The sequence below is a fragment of the Microcebus murinus genome, chromosome 29 (assembly GCF_040939455.1).
Source record: "Microcebus murinus isolate Inina chromosome 29, M.murinus_Inina_mat1.0, whole genome shotgun sequence".
Taxonomy (NCBI): domain Eukaryota; kingdom Metazoa; phylum Chordata; class Mammalia; order Primates; family Cheirogaleidae; genus Microcebus; species Microcebus murinus.
In genome coordinates, this window is record NC_134132.1 from 15,801,708 (window position 1) to 15,826,848 (window position 25,141).

Genomic DNA, 25,141 nt, shown 5'->3' on the forward strand with positions numbered 1-25,141 from the left:
CATCCATTTCATTTAGTTCTGCTCTGATCTTATTTATTTCACTTCTTCCGCTGGGTTTGGGGTCAGTCTGTTCATCCTTTCCCAGTTCTTTGATTCATTAGATGGTTTATTTGTGACCTGTCTTTTGGATGTAGGCAATTTATGGAAATAAATTTTCCTCTCGGGACTGCTTTTATAGCTGTGTGTGTCCCCCAGATTTTCATAGCTTGTGTCGCCTTTGTCGTTCAAGTTCCAAGAATCTCTCAATTTCCATCCCGATTTCCTTGTTAATGGGAATAATCGTTCAGCAGAAGGCTGTTTCGTTTCCATGACTGACAGTTTCTGTTGGGGCTGGTTTCTAATGTTATCCCACTTGTGGACTGAGAAGACGCATGGTATAATTTCTATTTAAAAAAAAAAAAAAATTTTTTTTTTTTAGACATGCTTTGTGGCCTAGGAGACACATGGTCAATCTCAGAGAATGCCCCAGGAGCCGAGGAGAAAAACGTATATCCGAGTGTTTTTTGGGTAGAACGTTCTATGTAGATGTCAGTCAGGCCCACTTGTTCTAGAGTCCTGTGTAAGTCTGTTTGTTAGTTTTCTGTTTGGAGGGTCTGTCCTGTGCGAACAGAGGGGTGCTGAAGTGTCCGCGGCTGTCAGGGTGTTGCTGTTTATCAATTCCTTTGGATCAAGTAGAATTTGCTTTACGAATCTGGGTGCGCCTAAGTTAGGCGCGTGCATGTTTGGAGTTGTTAAGTCTTCCTTCTCCCATTATGTAGGGGCCCTCTTTGTCTCTCGTTACTTTCGTCGGTTTCAGGACTAAGCGACCCGAGATCGGAACCGCCACGCCAGCCTTCTTTTGGCTTCTGTTGGCTTGAAATATTGCTCTCCACCCCTTCACCTTGAGTCTGAGTGCGTTCCTGCGGGTTCTAGGTGTGTTTCCCGAAGGCAGCAGACACTCGGCTTGCGTGTTTTTATCCATTCGGCCAGCCCATGTCTCTTTATAGTGGGCAGTTCAAGCCATTCGCATGGAGAGAATTGGTGAGTGGGGCACATTTCCGTTCGTCCTGTTGAGATGAACTTTGTTGGTTTGTTTTCTCTCCTGAGCCACTGTGGTATCTGGCCTCTGACCTTTAGCTTTTGTGGTTTTTTGTTTTGTTTTGTTTAACATTCTTGCATGTTTATTGTGCTGGTCTTGGTATTAACACTGTTTTGAGCACTTCCTGGAGGGCTGCTCTTGTCTTGGTGAGTTCCCTCAAGTCTTTGCTTATCTGAGAATGTCTTTCTCTCTCCTTCACATACGAAACTCGGTTTTGTAGGGTACGAGACTGTAGGCTAGGCGTGATTCAGACGGCATCATTCTAGATAGTTCAGATGGTTGGCACAAGTGGCATCACACGCATGTCATTAATAGATAGTTATTTTGATAATGGATTTGTAGGGCAGGACTAGAACCTCGTTCTGTTCATTTCAGCCCTCTCTAGTTATGGAGGTCTCCTTTCCATAAGCGACCCCTATCACTGTCTGCCTCGGGCTCCCAAAAATGTTTTTCCTTAAAGCTAGTGTGTCAGTTCTGGATTACTGTCTCACTGCCCGGGAAACACGGCCCAGAACGTCCCAGGGGGACCTTGGCACAACTATCGTGAGAGCGCATGCGTGAGACACCCCGTCTGCCTCCTGACGGGCGAGCCAGCTCTTCAGACACTTTCTCAGGCGTGGAATGACAAGGAATGCCGATTTCGGGGGGACACAGACCTACGCAGCTCGGCAGGGGGGCAGGACTCCGGAAGAGCAGGCTTTGCCCCCCGACATTTCGTGCGGGGCACAGAACACGTCCGGCAGGTGCCTGCCCGGCAGGGCGCTGCACAGCTTGTGCCGCCAGCCACATTCCTCGTGGCAGACAGTCTGTCCGGGAAGGGAGCCGTGAGATGGGACAGGTACTCCCCGAGTCTTCATTCCTGGTTCCAAAATATGATATTTAAAGCTGTTACGTATCACAAAGAATGACAAGCGTGCGGCACTTGAGATATTTAGTAAACCCGGTTTATTTATAATATAATACATGTTTTGCCATGCAGCTTACTGAATTGCACTCGGTGTGGTAACAAAAAAAGACAAGCACTGTCTTGCTATTGGAAAATGGCTTTATATAGAAAGATAATTGTTTCTTAAATGAGTTAACTACAGCTCTGTAAGTCACCAGACAATTTAAAACAGCCATAGATAATTTTAAAACGTACTTGTAAAAGTTGGTAGGCAAATAGTTTACACATTGATAAAATTGAAACCAGTTTTTTTTTTTTTCCAGTACTGGATAGTATACTGTCATTTTAATCTATAAAAACAAAAATAACTTAAATATACATTACAAGGCTCAGATTTATAGGCAATTTTAAAATATGTTTCAATGTTAACAATGTCTTAAAAATTTTACCAGTAGTGTTGTGCACACAGTAGGTGGCCATTAAATGCTGACATACAGAAGTGTTTATAGTCGACAGCAATCCACATTCATTCATTCTCTGTAAGTAAATGCGTCATAGTAAAGAAAAGAGAGGAGCGAGTTCTCACAGTATTTTCATAACAAGTTGAAATGTTTACATGGAACAATTCTCCCTACGGTGAGATCTGAATGTCTTTTAAATTCAAAGAAAGAGCTACAACCAGGCCTTCCCCTCATTTTTAACTTAATCACAACGACTCAGCGTTAGTCTGTTTGGCCAAAGTGACAAGATTATCTATCATATTTAAAAGATACCACAGCATGTGAGCCAATAAGGAATGTTTCAGGAGAAGTACATCCTGCTACTCTGTCACCCTCCTCTCTCACCACTCAGCACAGGATCACGCTGTGGCGTCACCGGGCAGAGCGGCCCTGTCAACGCGGCACCCGTCACAGTAGCGGGCACGCTGCAGTGCCCGCCCCAGGCCCACCGGGGAATCCTCCACGCACCCCGGCACGGGGAGTTTATATCCCCAAAAACACTACGCTGGAAAGAGAAGCGACATCTGGCAGCTGCACAAACCGAGGCACATTTAACTCTCCTAATATGTGTACAAAAGGCATTTGGGGAACAGGCTTCATCTTCAACCTACATTTTCTTTTTCTGATACTCAGTAATTCGACTGTTCTGAAAATACACCAGTATTTAAGACAAGCTTGTGTCCACGCTTTAAGAGATTTGGGTAATGGTTTATATTCTGTTAAATGATGCAAGTTTGTATAAATGTCTGCTTTAATTTTTAGTTTACGCGCATGAAAAGAACAAGAGAGTCAGGCTGCTGCAGGTTAGGGCGCAGCGAGACCTATTCTTTAAGTGTCGACAGCAAAGAGCACGTTCAATGCTTCGGGTCAAAACACCAGGTGAGTGCGATCGATCAACGCGATGCCCACGCACGCGCGGACAGACCAGCGCGCAGGAGAACGGCCACGCCACCACACGGGGGCGTCCGCACGGCTCTGCTCTAAGGCTTAAGGCTCGTGTCAGGGTGCAGACGGCCACGCGGACACCCTGGCCCTGAGAGTAGCACCCAGGGAGCGGGCAAGCCCCTTCGCGAGGAAGCTCGGGGCGGCAGACTGGGGAGGCGAAAGCTCGCCTGCGACTCTGGGATCAAAAACTTTCCGCAAGCCGGTGGTCACCGAGGATTCAGCGATGGTGTGAAATGAAATAGGAGCTGGAGTTAAAATGTTTAGGTGGCTCCTGGTTCTCAGACCGCGGGATCTGCAGACTGATCGCGTAGCTAGTTTCTACAGCTTCTATCTTGTCTGACAGAAAAATGGCAACGCGAGTTCTTTTCCTCTTCCCGACACCCCTCTCAACTTAAAGGAGTACAAAGTTTTTGTTCTGGCAAAGTAAAACATACAGTGTTGCGCTCCTAAGGGAAAAGAGAACCTACGAGCTAAAGAAAATGATATCATTAAGTGCCAGTTTCTTACTTGAAGGCCGGTGATTATTCAAAACCACCATCCTAGCTTGTCCTAATTAACACAACTGCCTGGATTTAGGCACTTAAACTGGATGATTTACTGAAAACACCTATTAATCACACAGGGTGACTCCACTTTCTGATGGAGATGGAGCCCTTCCTAAGGAAATTAAGCTGGTGTTCAGCGAGACAAACCCCATCTCTGCACTACTTTCACCTTCACCCTGTTGCCGTTTCTTGACCATCAACTGTCACTTTCTGCACAAGCAGCAAATCAGTAGTTTCCAGGGTCTCGTCAAGCAGTTAAATAGCATGTAGATCCCCAAACACATTTTTTCCCCAGTTTTTTTTTTTTTTTTAGAAAGCATCACCCATGATACATTAAACACGAGGAAAAAGGGAAAAAAACGATGGGAACCTCAGAATCAGTGGGGCGCGCGGCTCCCCGTCACGTATTGCTTCTCGGCCGCCTTCGCCGGCCCTACCTGGGCTCACAGGTGAGAGGCGTGGGCGGGGCAGGGCTGGCTGTGCCGGTACTGCATGACGTACACCGTGGACTGGTGCCACCAGTACAGCATCACCACGGCCAGGACGTGCCAGATCTGGTGGCTGGACCCGAGGTAGTTCAGTTGTCCTGGAAGGGGAAGCAGAGAGAAAGTCGTACAGACCGTAGTGTGTCCATACGAGGGAAAAAAAACATTAAAAAAGAAAACTAAAAAATACACACATAACATATACCATGTTTCCCTGAAAATAAGACAGGGCCTTATATTTGTTTTTCCTCAAAGACACCCCAGAGATTATTTTCAGGGGATGTGTTATTTTTTCTTAAGGACGGTACAACCATCTACACTGATTCAAATAGAGTGAAGTCGTCTTCTTCTGGGACATCATCCTCACTCTCCAAACCCCGAATCCCATCCTGAATGTCTCGAGACTCTGTCTCCTTTAGAGCCACCAGCCCTGATCTCTCCTGTCGAGCACTAGAGCTCTCACGGGGCGGATGAGAAGGGCTGCTCGTGTTCTTTCCCGCTCCGCGACGACACGCATGGGTCGTGCAGATGCGCTGCGCAGCCACGCCCGTCACTAGGGCTGATTTTCATAGCCCCGCCCATCATTAGGGCTGATTTTCATAGCCACACCCACCACCGGGGCTGATTTTCATAGCCACACCCACCACTGGGGTTGATTTTCATACCCACGCCCATCACTAGGGCTGATTTTCATAGCCACGCCCACCACCTGGGCTGATTTTCGTAGCCACGCCCATCACCGGGACTGATTTTCATAGCCACACCCACCACTGGGGTTGATTTTCATAGCCACGCCCACCACCAGGGCTGATTTTCGGGGTAAGGCTTCTATTGGGCCAGGATGTCTAAGCATCCCCCCTTGTTTTACGGGAAACACTCCGTTTTACCTGTGGACACTTTGGGAGTGGACCCAACACACATCGTTTTGTCATTTAAGTATTTAAAAAACACTTAACCTGAGCTGAATCAAAGCTCTCAGATCTGCCTGCCTGTGCCCAGCACTGATGCCCACGCCCGTCCTCAGGGCCAGGCCACGCGTGGGACCGGCCAGAGGAGGTCTCTGCGGCATGCACGCAGGATACTCGCCGCTCTCTCTTCTGCCCGCGGGACACGGCTGTTCCCATGGTCTCCGTGCCGCCCCTGCTGTGGGGGACCCGCCCTCCGCACTCGTCCTGCCGGGGCCCACGGGGCGTCCACCTCATCCTGGGGAGGGCCCGGTCCCCTGGCACCTGACTGTTCATAGGCGTCCTGCACCAGACGGCCGGCAACTCCTGATCTGAGTGTTTTTAGGCCTTAAACCATGGTGGCCATGACCACAGGGGCAGAGCCGAGGTCCCCAAGCCCTGGGCCGCCCACCTTAGGGACGGGGCCTCAGAGCAACCCCCACCCCGCCAACGAAAACACTGGCTTCAACCGAGACTCAGGAAGGGGGGTGCACAGCAGGAGGGGAGGCAGGACCCCCGAGTGAAGCCTCCTCCGTATTTATGGCCGCCCCCATTGCTACTCTCAGAGCTCCGCCCAGCCACCTCTTCTGTGGGACAACTGTCCTCCAGGGAACCAGCCCCTGTTGCCAGAAAGTTGGGGACCGCAGGTGTAGAAGAGAGAGTCTTCATGGTTCAATTTCTTACTTGTCTATTACAAATAACAGAATTTTAAAAAGAATTAGCAATAAAGGCAGGGCGTGGTGGCTCACGCCTGTCATCCCAGCACTCTGGGAGGCCGAGGCGGGAGGATCGCTCAAGGTCAGGAGTTCGAGACCAGCCTGAGCAAGAGCGAGTCCCCGTCTCTACTAAAAATAGAAGGAAATGAATCGGACAACTAAAAATATATAGAAAAAATTAGCCGGGCATGGTGGCGCATGCCTGCAGTCCCAGCTACTTGGGAGGCTGAGGCAGGAGGATGGCTTGAGGCCAGGAGTTGGAGGTTGCTGTGAGCGAGGCTGACGCCATGGCACTCACTCTAGCCTGGGCGACAGAGTGAGACTCTGTCTCAAAAAGAACGAAAGAAAAAAAAAGAATTAGTAATAAAGTGATATAAAAATAAATTTTGCTAGAATTGTTTTCTATCCCTGTCTAAAGATTAGTGGCCTTCAACTGAGGGCCACGTCCTAGACATGTTCCCACGTCCTAGTGTTGCCCTTAGTTCTTAGTCCCAGTCTCACCTACAGCTCAGAGGTGAGGAACCAGGGGCACAGAGGGTCTGAGTGTGCCTACGCCTGGGCCAGGTGTCTCACCCCTCTCCTCCCCAGCACGGGTGAGTGGTATAATCCCGTCTCCGATTCCCTGGGGAAACGGTTCTTTTGAGACAGAATCTCGCTCTGTCACCCACGCTAGAGTTCCGTGCTGTCAGCCTCGCTCACAGCAACCTCAGACTCCTGGGCTCAAGCGATCCTCCTGTCTCAGCCTCCCGAGTAGCTGGGACTACAGGCATGCGCCACCACGCCCGGCTCATTTTTTCTATATATTTTTAGTTGTCCGATTCATTTCCTTCTATTTTTAGTAGAGACGGGGACTCGCTCTTGCTCAGGCTGGTCTCAAACTCCTGACCTTCAGCGATCCTCCCTCCTCGGCCTCCCAGAGGGCTAGGATGACGGGCGTGAGCCTCTGCGCCCGGCCAATAGATTATTTTTAAGAGCCAGTCGGTTCATAAAGGAGTAATGGTAGTTGATAATTGGCGCTCTCCTTTATAAACAAGAACAAGAACACAAGGCAGCGGCTGGGCGTCAGAGTGCTCAGAGCCCAGCGCGGGCTCTGCCCCAGCTCCCGACGTGGAACGGCCGTATCTGCACCTGCCGACGGAGCTCAACCCGTACCGTGAGGAGGGAAGTTAAAGCTCTAGACGGCACCTGGGAACAGGAGGGCCTTTCTGCAGGACCAACAGCACAGCAGAGGTCTCGGTGTGGACGCCCCGAGCCCGCGCGGGAAGGCGCCGTGAGGCCATGTCACACGCGGCCGCGACACCCACCTGGGAAGTACCGCTCCGGGACTTTGGAAATGTAGAACAGGAACGCGAGGAGGGCGATCACGTACATCACGAGCACACGCGGCGCGAAGTCCTGCAAGAGCAAAGCGCGTCCTCAGAGCTCCCCCGCCTGGGCCGGACCCCCGGCTGGCGCTGGGGCAGAGGGCCGAGACGGTTGGACGACCACCTGCCATCGGGAGCTGGTGGCAGAGCCGGCGTGGGGCTCTGAGCATTCTGACTCCCGGCCTCTGTCTCTTTTATGAAGGAGAGCGCCAACTATCAACTGCCACTGGCTTCTGTGTGAGCCGACTGGTGCGAGTGCCGGCTCTGAGCTGCGCCGCGGCTCGTCTCCACGGCAGGAGCCGGGCTCCCCCCGTGCTGCGGACACGGGACGGAGTCGGCAGCCCGACCAGCAGAGGGACTCAAGGCCAGGGGCTCCCGTGAGGCTGGGAGCTCCGAGCAGCCCCACCCGGGACGGAGACCTGCTCCAGCAGCCCCGATGGCGGTCCTCCCGAACGCTGCTGCGCCCAGCGCCGCTGTGTCACCCTGGGAAGGTCTGCCTGGCCCTCAAAGTGCCAGCCCGCCAATCTCACTTGATATAAACCTAGCTCGCCGAGAACGCATTTAAGAGGTAAAGACGCGCTGTTCCTCCTTCCCCTTCGAGGACGTGAGAATCGCGTGGCCCTCTTTAAGCCCTACGTTCTTCGGGTTAATCGACCTCAGATTTCTCACGCGGTTTAGATCACATCATCCCAACCCCCAGGATTAACCCTTCCAGGAGTTTCCTTTTTTTTTTTTTAAATTAGAGCTTATCAGAGAATTTCTCTGAAAGTTTCCTCCTGGAATGAATGACCTGTGATCACGTGAGAATTCCGCCTTTGGGAACCGCTGGCTTTCTGTCTGCAGCCACAGCACCCTGAAGGCGCCAATCTGGTCTGAGAACTGCCAGTTTTCTGTTAGAACCCCACCCTTCAGGAGTACTAGTCTTCCCGGCGCGGTGGCTCACGCCTGTCATCCCAGCACTCTGGGAGGCCGAGGCGGGAGGATTGCTCAAGGTCAGGAGTTCGAGACCAGCCTGAGCAAGAGCGAGACCCCGTCTCTACTACAAATAGAAAGAAATTAATTGGCCAACTAAAAATATATATAGAAAAAAATCAGCCGGGCATGGTGGTGCATGCCTGTAGTCCCAGCTACTCGGGAGGAGGCTGAGGCAGGAGGATCGCTTGAGCCCAGGAGTCGGAGGTTGCTGTGAGCGAGGCTGACGCCACGGCACTCACTCTAGCCCGGGCAACAGTGCGAGACTCTGTCTCAAAAAATAAATAAATAAATAAATAAATACAAACAGCCGTGGAACCGCAGCACCAGTGTGAAGCTACGAATGCGCTCTACCAGGGCAGGGACCGGCCTCTGGGGCCGGCCGCACCGCTGCGCCCGCAGGGAGCAAACTGGGGAGAGGACACAGGGGCTTGCCCACCGACCCACCAACCGACCGACCAGGGCGCCGGGCCTACCTGCACGATGGGCGCGCGGACGCCGCCGTTGAGCCAGACCCAGTGCAGGGTGGGGATGAGGCCGTAGCCGGACACGGAGCAGAAGATGGCGGAGCGCAGGCGCTGCCACTGCTGCGTGAGGTAGCTGGGGTGGATCTGCGCGAAGAAGACCGCCAGGATCATGGCCAGCACGGTCATCAGGTACACCTGGCGCCAGTACTGCAGTCAGAGGAAAGGGACACAGTCTGCCGCAGGCCCTGGGGCGGGCTGGATCCGGCTCCCACGCCAGCCGGCCGCCCCGGCCCAGCTCCCTGCTCTCCTCCCCAGACGGACAGGGCCCCTCCCCACCCCGCCCGGCTCCCTGCTCTTCTCCTCCCCAGAGGGACAGCGCCCCTCCCCACCCCGCCCGGCTCCCTGCTCTCCTCCTCCCCAGACAGACAGGGCCCCTCCCCACCCCGCCCGGCTCCCTGCTCTTCTCCTCCCCAGAGGGACAGGCCCCCTCCCTGCCCCGGCCCTCTGCACTCCCTCGCCTTTCTCTCCACTCCGATATTCTACTCCGGAGTTAATTTCTCAAACGCCCCGGGGTTTTACAAAGCGCGGGAGTGGAATGAAAAACTGGGGTTTCTTTTCATGCAGACTTATTTATTTGGATTTTTTTTTTATATTTCAAATTATTGATGCATTCAAAGAGTCACTTTAATCTCTATAATTGTTGCTAGCCGTGTCGAGTCACACTCGACCTGAGTGCAAAGGGTTAAAAAAATGTTAAACGCCGGGCGCTGCGGCTCACACCTGTCATCCCAGCACTCTGGGAGGCCGAGGCGGGAGGATCCCTCAAGGTCAGGAGTTCGAGACCAGCCTGAGCAAGAGCGAGACCCCGTCTCTACTATAAATAGAAAGAAATTAATTGACCAACTAAACATATATATAGAAAAAAATCAGCCGGGCGTGGTGGCGCATGCCTGTAGTCCCAGCCACTCGGGAGGCTGAGGCAGGAGGATCGCTTGAGCCCAGGAGTCTGAGGTTGCTGTGAGCGAGGCTGAGGCCACGGCACTCACTCTAGCCTGGGCAACAGAGTGACACTCTGCCTCGAAAAAGAAAAACCAAAAACAAAACAAAAAAAGAAAACCCAGGACTTATGAGAGAGAGAGAGAAAATGTCAAACATTCTGAGCTACTCACATTATTACAGTAAAAGGCATAAAACACTCCCGAGACGTAGCACCCCAGTATCCCGATGGAAATCCCCGCGTAGTCCAGGGCCATCCACCGCCGGCAGGTCTTCTCCGAGCGATGGCAGGAGAAGAGGTGGTAGCCCACGGAGCACAGCATGCAGACCTGCGGGGGACGCAAACGCATCTCACCCAAGCGCCGCGGAAAGAAAGAGCGTGAGGCACGGCCCATGTCGGGGAGGCGGCCCTGCCAGAGGCCAGCACTGCACGCCCGCCACGCCCGGGCTCGCCAGCCGGCTCTGTGCGCTACCGCGGCAAGACAAGCCGCGTCATCTCTCGGGGCCTCCGTCCTCCCACGGGTAAAGTGGGAACAACGATCCCACTTTATGGTAGCCATTTGTTAATATAAAATGATAGCCGTTTTGTTAATATAAAAAAATCATTTTAATATAAACGAATAGCACAGTAATGGGAAAATTATACAATGTGTGTGTTTCAACAATATCTGAGGCATTACTTTGATCCATGAACGAGGTTACTTTTATAAAGTATTTACTATGTATGGAAGTAATATATGTCTGTAAAAAAAAAAATCAACGAAGAATTGTATGATGTCGAAAATATAAGCCCCTCCCACTCATTTCCAAGAGGCGGCAGCAACTGACATTTGTGTCTTTCCAGACATTTTCGATGCACGTCCAACACCTGTGATATAGAAGTGATACAGATATGGGCCGGGCGCGGTGGCTCACGCCTGTCATCTCAGCACTCTGGGAGGCCGAGGCGGGAGGATAGCTCCAGGTCAGGAGTTCGAGACCAGCCTGAGCAAGAGCGAGACCCCGTCTCTACTAAAAATAGAAAGAAATTAATTGGCCAACTAAAAATATATAGAAAAAATTAGCCGGGCATGGTGGCGCGTGCCTGCGGTCCCAGCTACTCGGGAGGAGGCTGAGGCAGGAGGATCGCTTGAGCCCAGGAGTCTGAGGCTGCTGTGAGCAAGGCTGACGCCACGGCGCTCTAGCTGGGGCAACGGAGTGAGACTCTGTCTCAAACAAACAAAAAATGTCGGTGTGGAACGTGGCTAGAAAACTGAGGTGGGCGACATCGGCTGTGTGGCTGTCTGCCTGCACCTTGGGGCGGGGCTGGTGGGAGGAAAAGAGCAGCAGGGGAGGGCTGTCACCTGAGCCAGACCTCAGGAGGTTCTGGCGTTCACCTAAGCCATGGGCAAAGGTGCCGCACGTGCTTCTGGGAGAAATGCAGAACCAGCAAAAGAACGCCACGCTGCCTCTCCATGACGAGGTTCCTTCCGACAAGTCCCTGCGCATCCAAGGGCTTCACCTTCCATGCTATGGGCCAGGTACGTGACTGCAGGTGCCTCACAGGTGTGGCCAGGAAGGGCAGGTTACAGGAATAGCCCTGGGGAGCAGTGACAAGAGCCTACACTCTAAGACAGAGACATGCAGGCGGAGAAAATGGGACCAAAAAAAAAAAAAAAAAAAAAAAAAAAAAATGAAGCAAGTCCAATGTGCGCATTCTGTACACAGCAGCTAAGGCAGGGAAATGGTCCTCTAGCTATTCCACATTGCGGTCATTAAACAAGCCCAATCCACTCCCACAGGCTCAGAGTCCACATTCAGTAACAACGGACTTGGCCGGGCTCACGCCTGCCATCCCAGCACTCTGGGAGGCCGAGGAAGGCGGATCACTCCAGGTCAGGAGTTCGAGACCAGCCTGAGCAAGAGTGAGACCCCGTCTCTACTAAAAATAGAAAGAAATTAATTGGCCAACTAATATATTTAGAAAAATTAGCCGGGCGTGGTGGCGCATGCCTGTAGTCCCAGCTACTTGGGAGGCTGAGGCAGGAGGATCGCTTGAGCCCAGAAGTTGGAGGTTGCTGTGAGCTAGGCTGACGCCACGGCACTCACTCTAGCCTGGGCAACAAAGCGAGACTCTGTCTCAAAAAAAAAAACAACAAAAAAAACAATGTGCTTGTTATTGTTATAACTTAACTACAACTCCATTTCTTCACCCACTGTCTAAAATCCTTACTTATCTGTAGCTTTTTGGCTGCTAAGCAACCAGTCAGAGTTTAATGACCTAATTAAACATAACTCTAAAACGCTGAGAAATGCTGTTTTCTCAGATGCCCGCTGAGATTCCGCACCATAGATCAGGAGAGCAATAACCTGCGTGTTCTCACTGATGGGGAAAGATCCCATTGTTACAGGGGCACAAGAGCAGGTCATAAAACAGCGAGCAGGGATGACGGTGCCTTAGAAGCAGGTAGACAGGCAGGTGAGCAAACAGGTAGGCAGGTGTGAGACAGCCAGGCATACCCAAACATACGGAGGAGTTTGGTTTTTTGTTTTTTTTTTCAGACAGAGTCTCACTCTGTTGCCCTGGCTAGAGTGCCGCGGCATCAGCCTCGCTCACAGCAACCTCAAATGCCTGGGCTCAAGCCATCCTCCTGCCTCAGCCTCCTGAGTAGCTGGGACTACAGGCATGCACCACCATGCCCGGCTAATAAATATATATATATATATATATACATATATATATATTTTATTTATCCAGATAATTGCTATTTTTTTTTTTTTTTTTTTAGTAGAGATGGGATGTCTCACTCTTGTTCAGGCTGGTCTCGAACTCCTGAGCTCAAACGATCCTCACGCCTCGGCCTCCCAGACTGCTAGGATGACAGGCGTGAGCCACAATGCTCAGCCGAGGAGTTTTAACCCAAATGTCAAGTGTAGCTACCCCTGGGAAATGGAATTTCAAGTGACTTTCACTTTCCTCCATAAACTTTATTCTTTTAGGGACAGAGTCTTACTCTGTCACCTCGGCTAGAGTGCCGTGGGGGTGATCGCAGCCTCCCTAAACTCTGGTGTTGGCTTGAATTTCTACGTGAGTATGTCTTACAGTAAGATTAACAATGAGAAACAATGATAAAGCTCGTCTCGTTGTGAAAGGGAAAACAGAAGAGGAAAGAGAAAAGCTATGGTGTCAAAGGCAAAGTAGGATAAACAGTATTCACAGAAAACCCCAAGTTTTTAAAAAGTTAGCCTATGCTCTGTTTATTAAAAAAAGGAATGTTACTGCTAGAGATCCTTAAAAAAACAGACTGAAAAATAACCTTTCAAAGTGAGAATGTTTCAGTTAAAAAATTAGAAAAGTCAGAACATTTCCTTCTATGGATTTATCTCACGTCATCATGGTAAGCAGACAATCACAGTGTCATATCCTACATCCGAGTTTCTTGGCCTGATGACAAAACGCCTTGTACTCTGGCCCCTGCCGGCCTCTCTGGCCTCATCTTTCTCCACTCTCTCAGGACTCAATCACAAAACCGGTGCCTGTGAGTCCAGAAAGTGATACGCAACTATTTTTTTTTTTCTGCTTAAACGCCTCAGTTTCTCTTCTGCTCTCCTACGCAGGTGACATGGTCTTTCTGGTCCACTGGTTTGGTTCGGGAACATGCCACTGGCACCTAGCACGGTGCCCGGATGTACACAAGGCGGCATTCGACAAATATTTGTGGAACTGCATTTAAATGGACTGGATCTGGTGAAAGGTATTCCCATACTCTAGTCGTCTTCTCCAAAATAAAAATACCCCTGGGAAGGTTCCGAACCCCTGAATCACATTCCACTATGCAGAATGCACTCTATCTGGCCGGGCGCGGTGGCTCACGCCTGTCGTCCCAGCACTCTGGGATGCTCAAGGTCAGGAGTTCAAGACCAGCCTGAGTAAGAGCGAGACCCCGTCTCTAGTATAAACAGAAAGAGATTAATTGGCCAACTAAAAACATATAGAAAAAATTAGCCGGGCGTGGTGGCGCATGCCTGTAGTCCCAGCTACTCGGGAGGAGGCTGAGGCAGGAGGATGGCTTGAGCCTAGGAGTTTGGAGGTCGTTGTGAGCTAGGCTGACGCCACGGCACTCTAACGTGGGCGACAGAGCGAGACTCCATCCCTTCCCCCCCCAAAAAAGGAGTATCTCAGTCTAGGCTATGACACATGTAAAAATTTACCTATAAGAAACTGATTCAATTCTATCATAAAACGAGACATGTATTCTAAGAGATGTGGTGGCTCTAATCAGGACAAAAAGCAAACCTCATGAAGAGTATACTTAAGAAGAAGAGTATACTTAAAGAAAACATAATTTTCTAGTAACACAAAAATATGGAGTATTCTTACCCTCAAAGAAATTTTAAAATATCATTCCAGAAACTGGAATTAGGAACAAAAAATGGGGGCGGGGGTCAGGGGGAAGAAAGGTGGTTCTCGTGTATTTAGGTCAAAGTCTGGAGTCAAATGACGAAGCTCTGAAACAAAGTGACGTGCAACTAGCAGCACCCGCGCGGTGGTCCGTGGGCTTCCCTCTCGAACTGAGCATTCGCAGTGACTGCGGGGAAGGCTGCTCTGTGTCTATCGGGAAGGAGGATAATAGCTTTTTCTTTTTATGCTTTTTAAATGTTTTTCTTTTTATGATTTTATGGACTCTCTGCATTAAAAAAAAAAAAAATTTAAATGTCAGCAGGATCATGGCCCTCATTCGTTTTCTGCTTTAAAATTATCCGCTTCGAAAACTGCTACATGTAACTTTTAAAGGCGTCTTTAAAGACCCTTGAAGAAAAACGCAAGTGCTATGGGACCAACAAATACAAGAGGAAGAGAAACCGAAAGTATGTAAAACCAGGCAGCTGTAAAAGGATCCAAGGAAATTAACATTAAAGCCATAGCACAAAAATAAATCAACACCAGCAGAGCGGAAGGGTAAAATAAAGATGTTACGGAAATAACAAACACAGAAATCACAGGCATAAACAGAAAAAAGATGAGAAATCTTTCCTAACAAGATTTAAGTAGACACTAATGTCTACTTCAGCCGGACAACAGAACACGGTAAGAGATTCATGTCCTTGTGTTAACCTTAAAGCAGACACCTAAAAAGGTAGGGAGGAAAGAAACAAATTTTCCCAATCTTTGAAATTTAAATAGATTTCAAAAATACTCTCATGACAAGAAGATATTTTGGTGTTTATATTATGAAAGTGAAAAAGGGCCAGGCGCGGTGGCTCACGCCTGTCATCCCAGCACTCTGGGAGGCCGAGGCGGGAGGACTGTTTGAGCTCAGGAGTTCGAAACCAGCCTGAGAAAGAGAGAGACCCCGTCTCTACTATAAACAGAAAGAAATTAATTGGCCAACTAAAAAATATATATATAGAAAAAAATAAGCCAGACATGGTGGCGCATGCCTGTAGTCCCAGCTACTCGGGAGGAGGCTGAGGCAGGAGGATCGCTTGAGCCCAGGAGTTGGAGGTTGCTGTGAGCAAGGCTGACACCACGGCACTCACTCTAGCCCGGTCGACAGAGTGAGACTCTGTCTCAAAAAAAAACAATACAAAAAAAAACTGAGTAAGCTGAGGGCAAAGTCCGGGGCCTAAAGCCAGGTGACCTGGCCGAGCCCGAGGAGACTTCTCTCTACCAACAACAGTATCTGGCAATGCCTTACCTGGAAGCAGAAGAGGCAGATGGAACAAATCACAAAGTCTTCTCTGGTTGCGCTTGCTGAAGGCAACACGGACGTCATGTCGTGTATTCCCAGCGCGAAGAAGAGGAAAAAGCCCAGCAAGTGACTCCAGATGTTCACCGTCTCATTAGATAGAATAAACAAACTGGAAAGCAAACAGACACGCAACTCAGATCCACGCGGGCTTGGGGTCAGCACGCAGAGGGCAGGGGCAATTTTCAGATCATCGGACTCTTGCTGCTTTAAGCTCTTACCCCATCAGCACCCTCCTAAATTTGATATATTATTTAAATTAATTAATCTCCAACTTTTTCCGCATCTCCGCCAATCCTGAGACCTAGAGCTTGTGCAGTGCTCACCTCTATTATAATTATCACTTCCTTGTTTATATTAGATTTATTTATTTTTTTAATTTATTTTATTGTTTTTTTGAGACAGAGTCTCACTTTGTTGCCCAGGCTAGAGTGAGTGCCGTGGCGTCAGCCTCGCTCACAGCAACCTCAGACTCCTGGGCTCAAGCGATCCTCCTGCCTCAGCCTCCTCCCGAGTAGCTGGGACCACAGGCATGCGCCACCATGCCCGGCTGATTTTTTCTATATGTATTAGTTGGCCAATTAATTTCTTTCTATTTATAGTAGAGACGGGGTCTCGCTCTAGCTCAGGCTGGTTTCGAACTCCTGACCTCGAGCAGAGCAATCCACCCTCCTCGGCCTCCCAGAGTGCTGGGATTACAGGTGTGAGCCACCGCGCCCGGCCTTATGTTAGATTTATTTACATACAAATTCCATTTCATCCTCCAGTCCACCAACTCCCTGACCGCAAATACCATTCATCTTTATGACACCATTGTTCCCAGCACACTGCCTTGCTCAGATTCGTCTATAAAATGTCTGCAGAAAAAAATGTATAGACGCAAACCCAATATTGGCTAACACACTTAGTCAGTAACAGGTATCTGAAAACCTGCTCGGTGTAAGGTTGTGCATAAACTTGAAATACTTTAGTACACATTAAATCCAAACGCAAAATTAAATGGACTTAAGAGCAGCAGAAAAAATACAAATTTATCCACTGGAAAGTTTCCTTCTTTCTTTCTTTTTTTTTTTTTTTGAGACAGAGTCTCACTCTGTTGCCCAGGCTAGAGTGAGTGCCGTGGCGTCAGCCTCGCTCACAGCAACCTCACACTCTTGGGCTCAAGTGATCCTCCTGCCTCAGCCTCCCGAGTAGCTGGGACTGCAGGCATGTGCCACCACGCCCGGCTCATTTTTTCTATATGTATTTTTAGTTGGTCGATTAATTTCTTTCTATTTTTGGTGGAGAAGGGGTCTCGCTCAGGCTGGTTTCGAACTCCTGACCTCGAACGACACGCCTGCCTCGGCCTCCCAGAGTGCTAGGTGGAAAGTTTCTTTAAGATAAACAAGCTGGGCCTAGCGTGGTGGCTCATGCCTGTAATCTTAGCACTCTGGGAGGCCAAGGTGAGAGGATCACTCGAGGTCAGGAGTTCGAAACCAGCCTGAGCAAGAGTGAGACCCCGTCTTTACTAAAAATAGAAAAAAATTATCTGGACAACTAAAAAGAAAATATATACATATATATATATATATGTATAAAATTAGCCGGGCATGGTGGCGCATGCCTGTAGTCCCAGCTACTTGGGAGGCTGAGGCAGGAGGATTGCTTGAGCCCAGGAGTTGGAGGTTGCTGTGAGCGAGGCACTCTAGCCGGGGCAACAAAGTGAGACTTTGTCTCAAAGAAAAAAAAAATAGACAAGCTGGAACAGGTTTGCTATGGATGTTGTGAAACTGTACTAGTTTCCTGGTGGCATATGTCTATCCTTTTTAGGAACAACAGGGCTTTACTTTTTTTTTGAGACAGAGTCTCACTCTGCCACCCGGGCCAGAGTGAGTGCCGTGGCGTCAGCCTCGCTCACAGCAACCTCAGACTCCTGGGCTCAAGCGATCCTCCTGCCTCAGCCTCCTCTCGAGTAGCTGGGACTACAGGCATGCGCCACCACGCCCAGCTAATGTTTTCATTATGTATTTTTAGTTGGACAATTCATTTCTTTCTACTTATAGTAGAGACGGGGTCTCGCTCTTGCTCAGGCTGGTCTCGAACTCCCGACCTCAAGCGATCCTCCCGCCTCGGCCTCCCAGAGTGCCGGGGTGACAGGCGTGAGCCACCGCGCCCGCTGGGCTCCACTTTTAACACAAGTACTGCCTGCCCTGTCTCAGAACGCCCTGGCTGACTGGTCTTGGCAGCACAGGTTAGTGGGGAGTGTCCCGCCCTGACCAGGAGTCAGCAGACGCACTGTCTCCACCCAAGCAAGTCGCTTGGCCTCTCTGGGCTTCGGTTTCTTCATCTGTAATGTCAAGGAGTTGGATTAGAGGCTGCAGAGACTTTCTTCCAGCTCCGTCCTTCCTTTTGGGAAATGGTTCTCTAGATGTGGACAGGACTAATCTGACTATTTATCGAAAGGTGATATGACTAAAATTTAAAATAAAATATTCCTGCAAAATATAATCTTTGTGCTTAAACTTAGGTCTTGCACCTTTCCTGACTCTGAAGTCCTTATTAATAAGCACTGACATACCAGCTCTAACCTATTGAATTGGCAACAGTCACCATGATTCTAACTCCCCCCCCCTTTTTTTTTTTTGAGACAGAGTCTCACTCTGTTGCCCAGGCTAGAGTGAGTGCCGTGGCGTCAGCCTCGCTCACAGCAACCTCAATCTCCTGGGCTCAAGTCATCCACCTGCCTCAGCCTCCCGAGTGGCTGGGACTACAGGCATGCGCCACCATGCCCGGCTAATTTTTTCTATATATGTTAGTTGGCCAATTAATTTCTTTCTATTTACAGTAGAGACGGGGTCTCGCTCTTGCCCAGGCTGGTTTCGAACTCCTGACCTCGAGCAATCCGCCCGCCTCGGCCTCCCAGAGTGCTAGGATAACAGGCGTGAGCCACCGCGCCCGGCCTAATTTTCCCATTTTTACAAGTGATAAACAAAGCAAGGTCCCCAAACTATTAACCAATCATCAAAAATAAAGTGAATTTTGTATTACGAATTTCGGGCTTTGTCGTGTATGAGCATCGAGTACAAAGACTACTTATAATTACCGGAGGGAAGGCACAAACGTGCAGGAGAACAAGACTACAAGACTGCTCTGACAGTCAACACCATGCTCTGCCTACTGCCTCAGAACTTTTCATCTTCTGGAACTCAGTATAATCTGATCAAAACTGAGAGGCACAGTTCTTCCACGTTCCTTCCAATTAAAGGTAGCAGCAGAACCCTTATGACACATAAAACGCCCCAGGCCATATACAAAATCTGTCCCGGTCACTCTTGAAAGCTAAAAGAGGAGAAGGCAAAAGGCTGAACCTGGAAAGGATCAAGCTGATGGGAAAAGCACTTGCAAAAGCCGATCCAACAGAAGATCTCCTCTCACCGTATGGAAAGTTAGGCACCCCCACACTCTTTCCAGCTTCAAAATCAATCATCATCATCATCTGTTCAGCTTCAAAATCACTGGTGCTAACAGCCACAACTCATTGAGGGCTTATTAGGAACCAGGCCCTACATAGCATTTTATACACGTAATCTTCATTTGATCCTTACTACCTTCTGAAGCAGATATGGTGACCACCCTCATTTTTAAAAGTGGGGAAAATAAAACTCAGCAAGGTTAACTTTTGCTCCAGGTCCCACAGCTCTTAAGTGGCAGATCTGGACACCAAACTCTTTTTGACTCAACAGCTCAAAATCTAATACTGTATCTATCACCTTCTGCTCTGAGATTCAGACCCTCACATTAGAATGCAGAGGGCCGGCCGGTCGGCCGAGGTGGCTCACGCCCGTCTTCCTAGCACTCTGGGAGGCCGAGGCGGGAGGATCGCTCGAGGTCAGGAGTTCGAGACCAGCCTGAGCAAGAGCGAGACCCCGTCTCTACTAAAAATAGAAAGAAATTAGCTGGCCAACTAACATATATAGAAAAAATTAGCTGGGCTTGAGCCCAGGAGTCTGAGGTTGCTGTGAGTGAGGCTGACGCCACGACACTCACTCTAGCCCGGGCAACAAAGCGAGACTCTGTCTCCCAAAAAAAAAAAAAAAAGAATGCAGAGAGCCATTGCTAGGTGGGTGAAAAATATTAAAGAAAATTCCCTGCTTGCCCTGTCCTTGGACAAATCTCCGTCCACAGCTGGGTCTGGCTGATTTCTCCTAGAATTACTCAGCACGGGAGGCAGCCAGGGAAGGAAAGTGGTAATCGGGCTTCCAACTGCCAAGTCCCGTGGACTGTCCGTGCAAACCAAGTAGGGCTTGGACAGTGACGTCACCTGTGACCATGAGTCACAGACACATGTTGAAGGCAGGACAAAAGGAAAGAAAAACAGGGGGGGGGGAGACACCCTAGAAAGAAGATCACGCGTGAGACACCTGGTTTTAAGAACCCCACATTCCAGCACTGGGGTTTGCAAGCGACACCAGCCACCTGGAACTAACCCGTCTATACCTCCATTCTCCTAAAGCAGGGTTCTCTGCCTGTCAGGAGGCACCCAGGGAATTTTGACAGCTGTTTTGAGAACCAGAACAGTAACTTTTCGGTTCTTGCTTTTTTCAAACACAGGCCTTCGAGGGGTCTGAGGTTTTAAAGGTTGGGAGTGGCAAAGACTTATTATTCCTCTCTAAGAGCTGCCTCTGTGTGCTCTCTGCTGGAGTGCCTTGCCTACACGGCGTGTTCCACGATGGTTATTATGTAACCGTGTCGTTATCTCTTTATCTTCTGCCACCCAGGCTAGACCGGAGCAGCTCCAGGAGGACACGGGGGCCACGTCTGCCGTCTCCTGCAGGGCCTGGCCCCGAGCGCGGGCCCCACAAGCGCCGGCTACGGGGACAGACCTGGGGTCTCTACACGCGTCTACAGGGCCCCGTGAACTTGTTTCCTACCACACAGACACTTATCTGGTCCCGGACGTCCGAGCACCCGCAGGGCTGCTCCGAAAAGGAGCACACGGAGAGCCAGCTCGGCGCAGCCTTTGTCTGCTGCGGGGCCGGTTCCCGACACACGCGTGTCCCCGAGAATACACGGTGCAGCGGACGGACGCTCCGTGCGCAGCAGAGCGCCACCGGAGGGCGGTCACGGTGCCGCCCTTACTGTCGTGCCTACTCCGGGGACCAAGCACCCCCGCGGGGCGGGAAAGAGCAAGGACCGGGTGGCAGAAGGGCTAGAGGGCGGGGCGGGGCTGGCGGAGGGGGGGGGGCATTGGCGGGGCTGGAGAGCTGGCGGGGAAGGAGGACTGGCGGGGAAGGAGAACTGGCGGGGCCGGCGGGGGCTGGAGGGCTGGCGAGGCCGGCGGGGGTAGAGGGGCTGGCGGGGTAACGGGGACAGAGGGCTGGCGGGGCTGGAGGGCTAACGGGGACGGAGGGCTGGCGGGGCTGGAGGGCTAACGGGGACGGAGGGCTGGCGGGGCTGGAGGGCTAACGGGGACGGAGGGCTGGCGGGGCTGGAGGGCTAACGGGGACGGAGGGCTGGCGGGGCTGGAGGGCTAACGGGGACGGAGGGCTGGCGGGGCTGGAGGGCTAACGGGGACGGAGGGCTGGAGGGGCTGGCGGGGCTGGAGGACTGGCGGGGAAAGACGACTGGCAGGGCCGGAGGGCTGGCGGCGGGCCGGGTGGGCTGGAGGGCTAACGGGGCTGAAGGGGCTGGCGGGGCGGGAGGACTGGCGGGGAAGGAGAGCTGGCGGGGGGGGAGGCCTGGCGGGGTCGGGGAGCCGGCGGGGCTGGAGGGCTAACGGGGCGGGGACGGGGGCCGGCGGGGCGGGAGGACTGGCGGGGCCGGAGGGCTGGCGGGGTCGGGGAGCCGGCGGGGCCGGAGGGGCGGGCGGGGACAGGTGGCCGGCGGCGGGACCCACCTCTTGATGCAGAGGCGCGAGGGCAGGTAGGCGCGGTAGCCGTCCGTGATGTACGGGTTGTCCTTGAGCGACACGGGGATCTGCTCGTAGGTGTAGAGGCGGATGCCGCGCGGCAGCAGCACCGGCCAGTACTGGTAGCTGCCCAGCTCGATGTAGTGCGCGCTCCGCAGCAGCTTCTGGTGCATCGTCCCGGCCGCCGCCGCCGCCCGCCCGGGAGCCAGCCCGGCCCCGCTCCCCGGGGAGGGGGCCTCGCCGCTCAGCCCCCGCCCCGGAGCCCGCCGCCGCCGCCGCCGCTCAGGCCGCTCTCAGCGCACAGCCCCGTGGCCCCAGCGGCGTCGCAGCCCTCTCTGACGTCACACGCCGCGCCGGGCCCGCCCCTCCGCCCAGCCGCAGAAGGGGCCTCGGCAACCCTCTCTGACGTCACACGCCGAGCCAGCCCCGTCCCTCCGCCCAGCGGCTGAGGGGGCCGTCGCAGATCACTGACGTCACAAGCAGCGCCAGACTCTCCGCTCCGCCAAGCATGGGGGTCGCCGCAGCCCTCTGACGTCACATGCCGCGCTGGTCCCGCCCAGCCGCAGAGGGGGCCGCCACAGCCCTCTCTAACGTCACACACCGCGCCGGCCCCGCCCCTCCGCTCAGCCGCCAAGGGGGCCGTCGCAGCCCTCTCTGACGTCACCGCAGCGCCGGACCCGCCCCTTTGCCCAGCTGCCAAGGGGGCCGCCCCAGCACTCTGACGTCCACGCCGCGCCAGACCCGCCGCTCCACCTAGCCGCTGGAGGAGTCAGGGCAGCCATCTGTGACGTCACACGCAGCGCCGGCCCCGCCCCTCGGCCCAGAGGTCCGTCGCAGATCTCTTTGACGTCACACGCCGCGCCGGTCCCGCCCCTCTCCCCAGCCACCAAGGGGGCCGCCTCAGCACCCTCTGACGTCACACGCGGCGCCGGCCCCACTCCTCCAACCACCCGCTGAGGGAGTCGCTGCCGCCCTCTCTGACGTCACACGCGGCGCCGGCCCCGCTCCTCTCCCCAGCCACCAAGGGGGCCGCTTCAGCACCCTCTGACGTCACACGCCGCGCCGGGCCCGCCCCTCCGTCCAGCCGCTGAGGGAGCCGCGCAGTCATCTCTGAGTCACACTCCGCGCCGGGCCCGCCCCAGCATTCCCTGACGTCACACGCCGCGCCGGGTCCGCCCGTCCGCCTAGCTGCAGAGGGCGCCGCGGCAACCTTCTCTGACGTCACACGCCGCGGCGGCCCCGCCCAGAGGCCAAGGGGGCCACCACAGCCCTCTGTGACGTCACACACCGCGCCGGCCCCACCCCTCTGCCCAGCCGCCCAGGGGGCCGTCGCTGCTCTCTGACGTCACGCGCCGCGGCGCCCCCGCCCCTCCGCCCAGACCCCAAGGGGGTCGCCACAGCTCTCTCTGACGTCACACGCCGCGCCGGCCCCGCCCCTCGGCGTCTGGGCGGCCGGCGCCGGGCTGCGCAAGACACGTTCGCCCCGGCGCGCCCCCTGGTGGTGAAAAGAGCCCAACGCACAGAACTGCGCGGGCCAGGTCAAGAGGTTGCTCCTTTTCCTGTTTTTAATTGCAAGTATTAAAATATCGCTTCCTTCCTCTGTGTTCTGCAAAAATAAAAAAATTTTAAAAAGAATGAATATAATTTTTTTTAAAAAAAGAATTCAATATTGCAATAATTTTAATTATTGCAGCAATAGTTGCTGCATTTGGAAAAATCAAGAGGAAAGGAGTTGACAGGAAGAAAAATGAGAGCTTACTCTTTAGCTTATGCTAGGAATGCCCCACACTTGGTGTCAGAAGGGTTGAGGTTTTCTGAGCTAAAGTCGGTTCTTGAGGCCGGGCGCGGTGGCTCACGCCTGTCATCCCAGCACTCTGGGAGGCCGAGGTGGGAGGATCGCTCGAGGTCAGGAGTTCGAGACCAGCCTGAGCAAGAGCGAGACCCCGTCTCTACTATAAATAGAAAGAAATTAATTGGACAACTAAAAATATATATATAAAAAATTAACCGGGCATGGTGGCGCATGCCTGTAGTCCCAGCTACTCGGGAGGAGGCTGAGGCAGGAGGATCGCTTGAGCCCAGGAGTCTGAGGTTGCTGTGAGCGAGGCTGACGCCACGGCACTCACTCTAGCCCGGGCGACAGAGTGAGACTCTGTCTCAAAAGGAAAAAAAAAAGAGGCATGATCCAATGATAATAAACTGAGGGGGAGGGGACCCAGCCTCTAAACCTGTTTGTTCAGATTCTTTCTGGCCTCCCGGTGTAACGCAGCACCTTCCTAGGATGAGGGTCTCATGACCTGCTTTCAGGTAAGGTGGGTCAGAGACCTCTTTCATGGCCGCACTTCACGGGGACAGGCAGGGGAGGGTCAGAGAGCGACCTCACTAGGTTTCATGGCTTGCTTGGGGACAGGAACTCTAGCTTTCATGATGGCCTGCCTGAGGGGAGAGAAAGTCTAGTATCTGAGATCTGCCCGAGAAGGTCAGGGAGAGGAAGAAAAGGAGGGTGGGAAAAGGCCGGAGAGACCTCACTTCTGGGGCCTTCCCCGTCTCCTTGGGTTCGAAGAACTCAGCCTGCAGAAGCATCATGATTTGGGGTATTGTGTTCCGAGCCATGGCAGCAAACAATAATCACTCATTATTATTATTATTTTTGAGACAGAGTCTCACTCTGTTGCCCGGGCGTCAGCCTTGCTCACAGCAACCTCCAACTCCTGGGCTCAAGCGATCCTCCTGCCTCAGCCTCCTCCTGAGTAGCTGGGACTACAGGCATGCGCCACTACACCGGGCTCATTTTTTTCTACATGTATTAGTTGGCCAATAAATTTCTTTTATCTATTTATTTATTTTTTTGAGACAGTCTTGCTTTATTGCCCAGGCTAGAGTGAGTGTTGTGGCGTCAGCCTCGCTCACAGCAACCTCAGACTCCTGGGCTCAAGGGATCCTCCTGCCTCAGCCTCCCGAGTAGCTGGGACTACAAGCATGCGCCAACCATGCCCGGCTAATTTTTTCTATATATATTTTTAGTTGGCCAGCTAATTTCTTTCTATTTTTAGTAGAGACGGGGTCTCTGGCTCTTGCTCAGGCTGGTCTTGAACTGCTGACCTCGAGCGATCCTCCCGCCTCGGCCTCCCAGAGTGCTGGGATGACAGGAGTGAGCCACCGTGCCCGGCCTGTTTGATATATATATATTTTTTTAACATTTCAATTTCTCTGGTGAACTTTTCATTCATTTCCTGCACTGTTCTTGCGGCTTCTTTTGTGTTGAGTTTCCATTTTGCCTTGCATTTCACTGAGCTTCCTTGCAATCCATGTTTGAACTTCTTTGTGCTATTCCTTTTTCTTTCTTTCTTTCTTTATTTTCACATAGACCTTGCAGAATGATCTGTCATTCCAATATTCTAATTTCGGTTAGCATCCACTGCTAGAGAAATGGTGTTCTCTTTTGGGGGTTTCCTTTTGCTTTGACTCTTCATGCTTCTGGAGTTCTTTTGCTGATTCCTTCCCATCTGGACCAGCTGTTACTTCTTACCTTTGGATTTTCTTTAGCCCGGATAATGACGTGCCCAGTTTAATCTCTGAGGCAGTAGGTGGTGCTTGCTGGGAGGAACAAACTGCAATGTTGTTTTT

The 25,141-nt window shown here is 52.1% G+C and overlaps 1 protein-coding gene across 1 annotated transcript; it reads right to left on the reverse strand.

Moving 5' to 3' along the window:
* Positions 1-2,000: 2,000 nt before the first annotated feature.
* Positions 2,001-21,845, reverse strand: PAQR3 (progestin and adipoQ receptor family member 3). Its single transcript, XM_075998750.1, has 6 exons — positions 21,503-21,845; positions 15,577-15,739; positions 10,072-10,227; positions 8,912-9,109; positions 7,404-7,494; positions 2,001-4,540 (listed from the first exon to the last, which is right to left on the reverse strand). Exons 1-6 carry the CDS (start codon positions 21,685-21,687, stop codon positions 4,398-4,400), a joined length of 936 nt encoding a protein of 311 aa, XP_075854865.1. The 5' UTR covers positions 21,688-21,845; the 3' UTR covers positions 2,001-4,397.
* Positions 21,846-25,141: the final 3,296 nt, after the last annotated feature.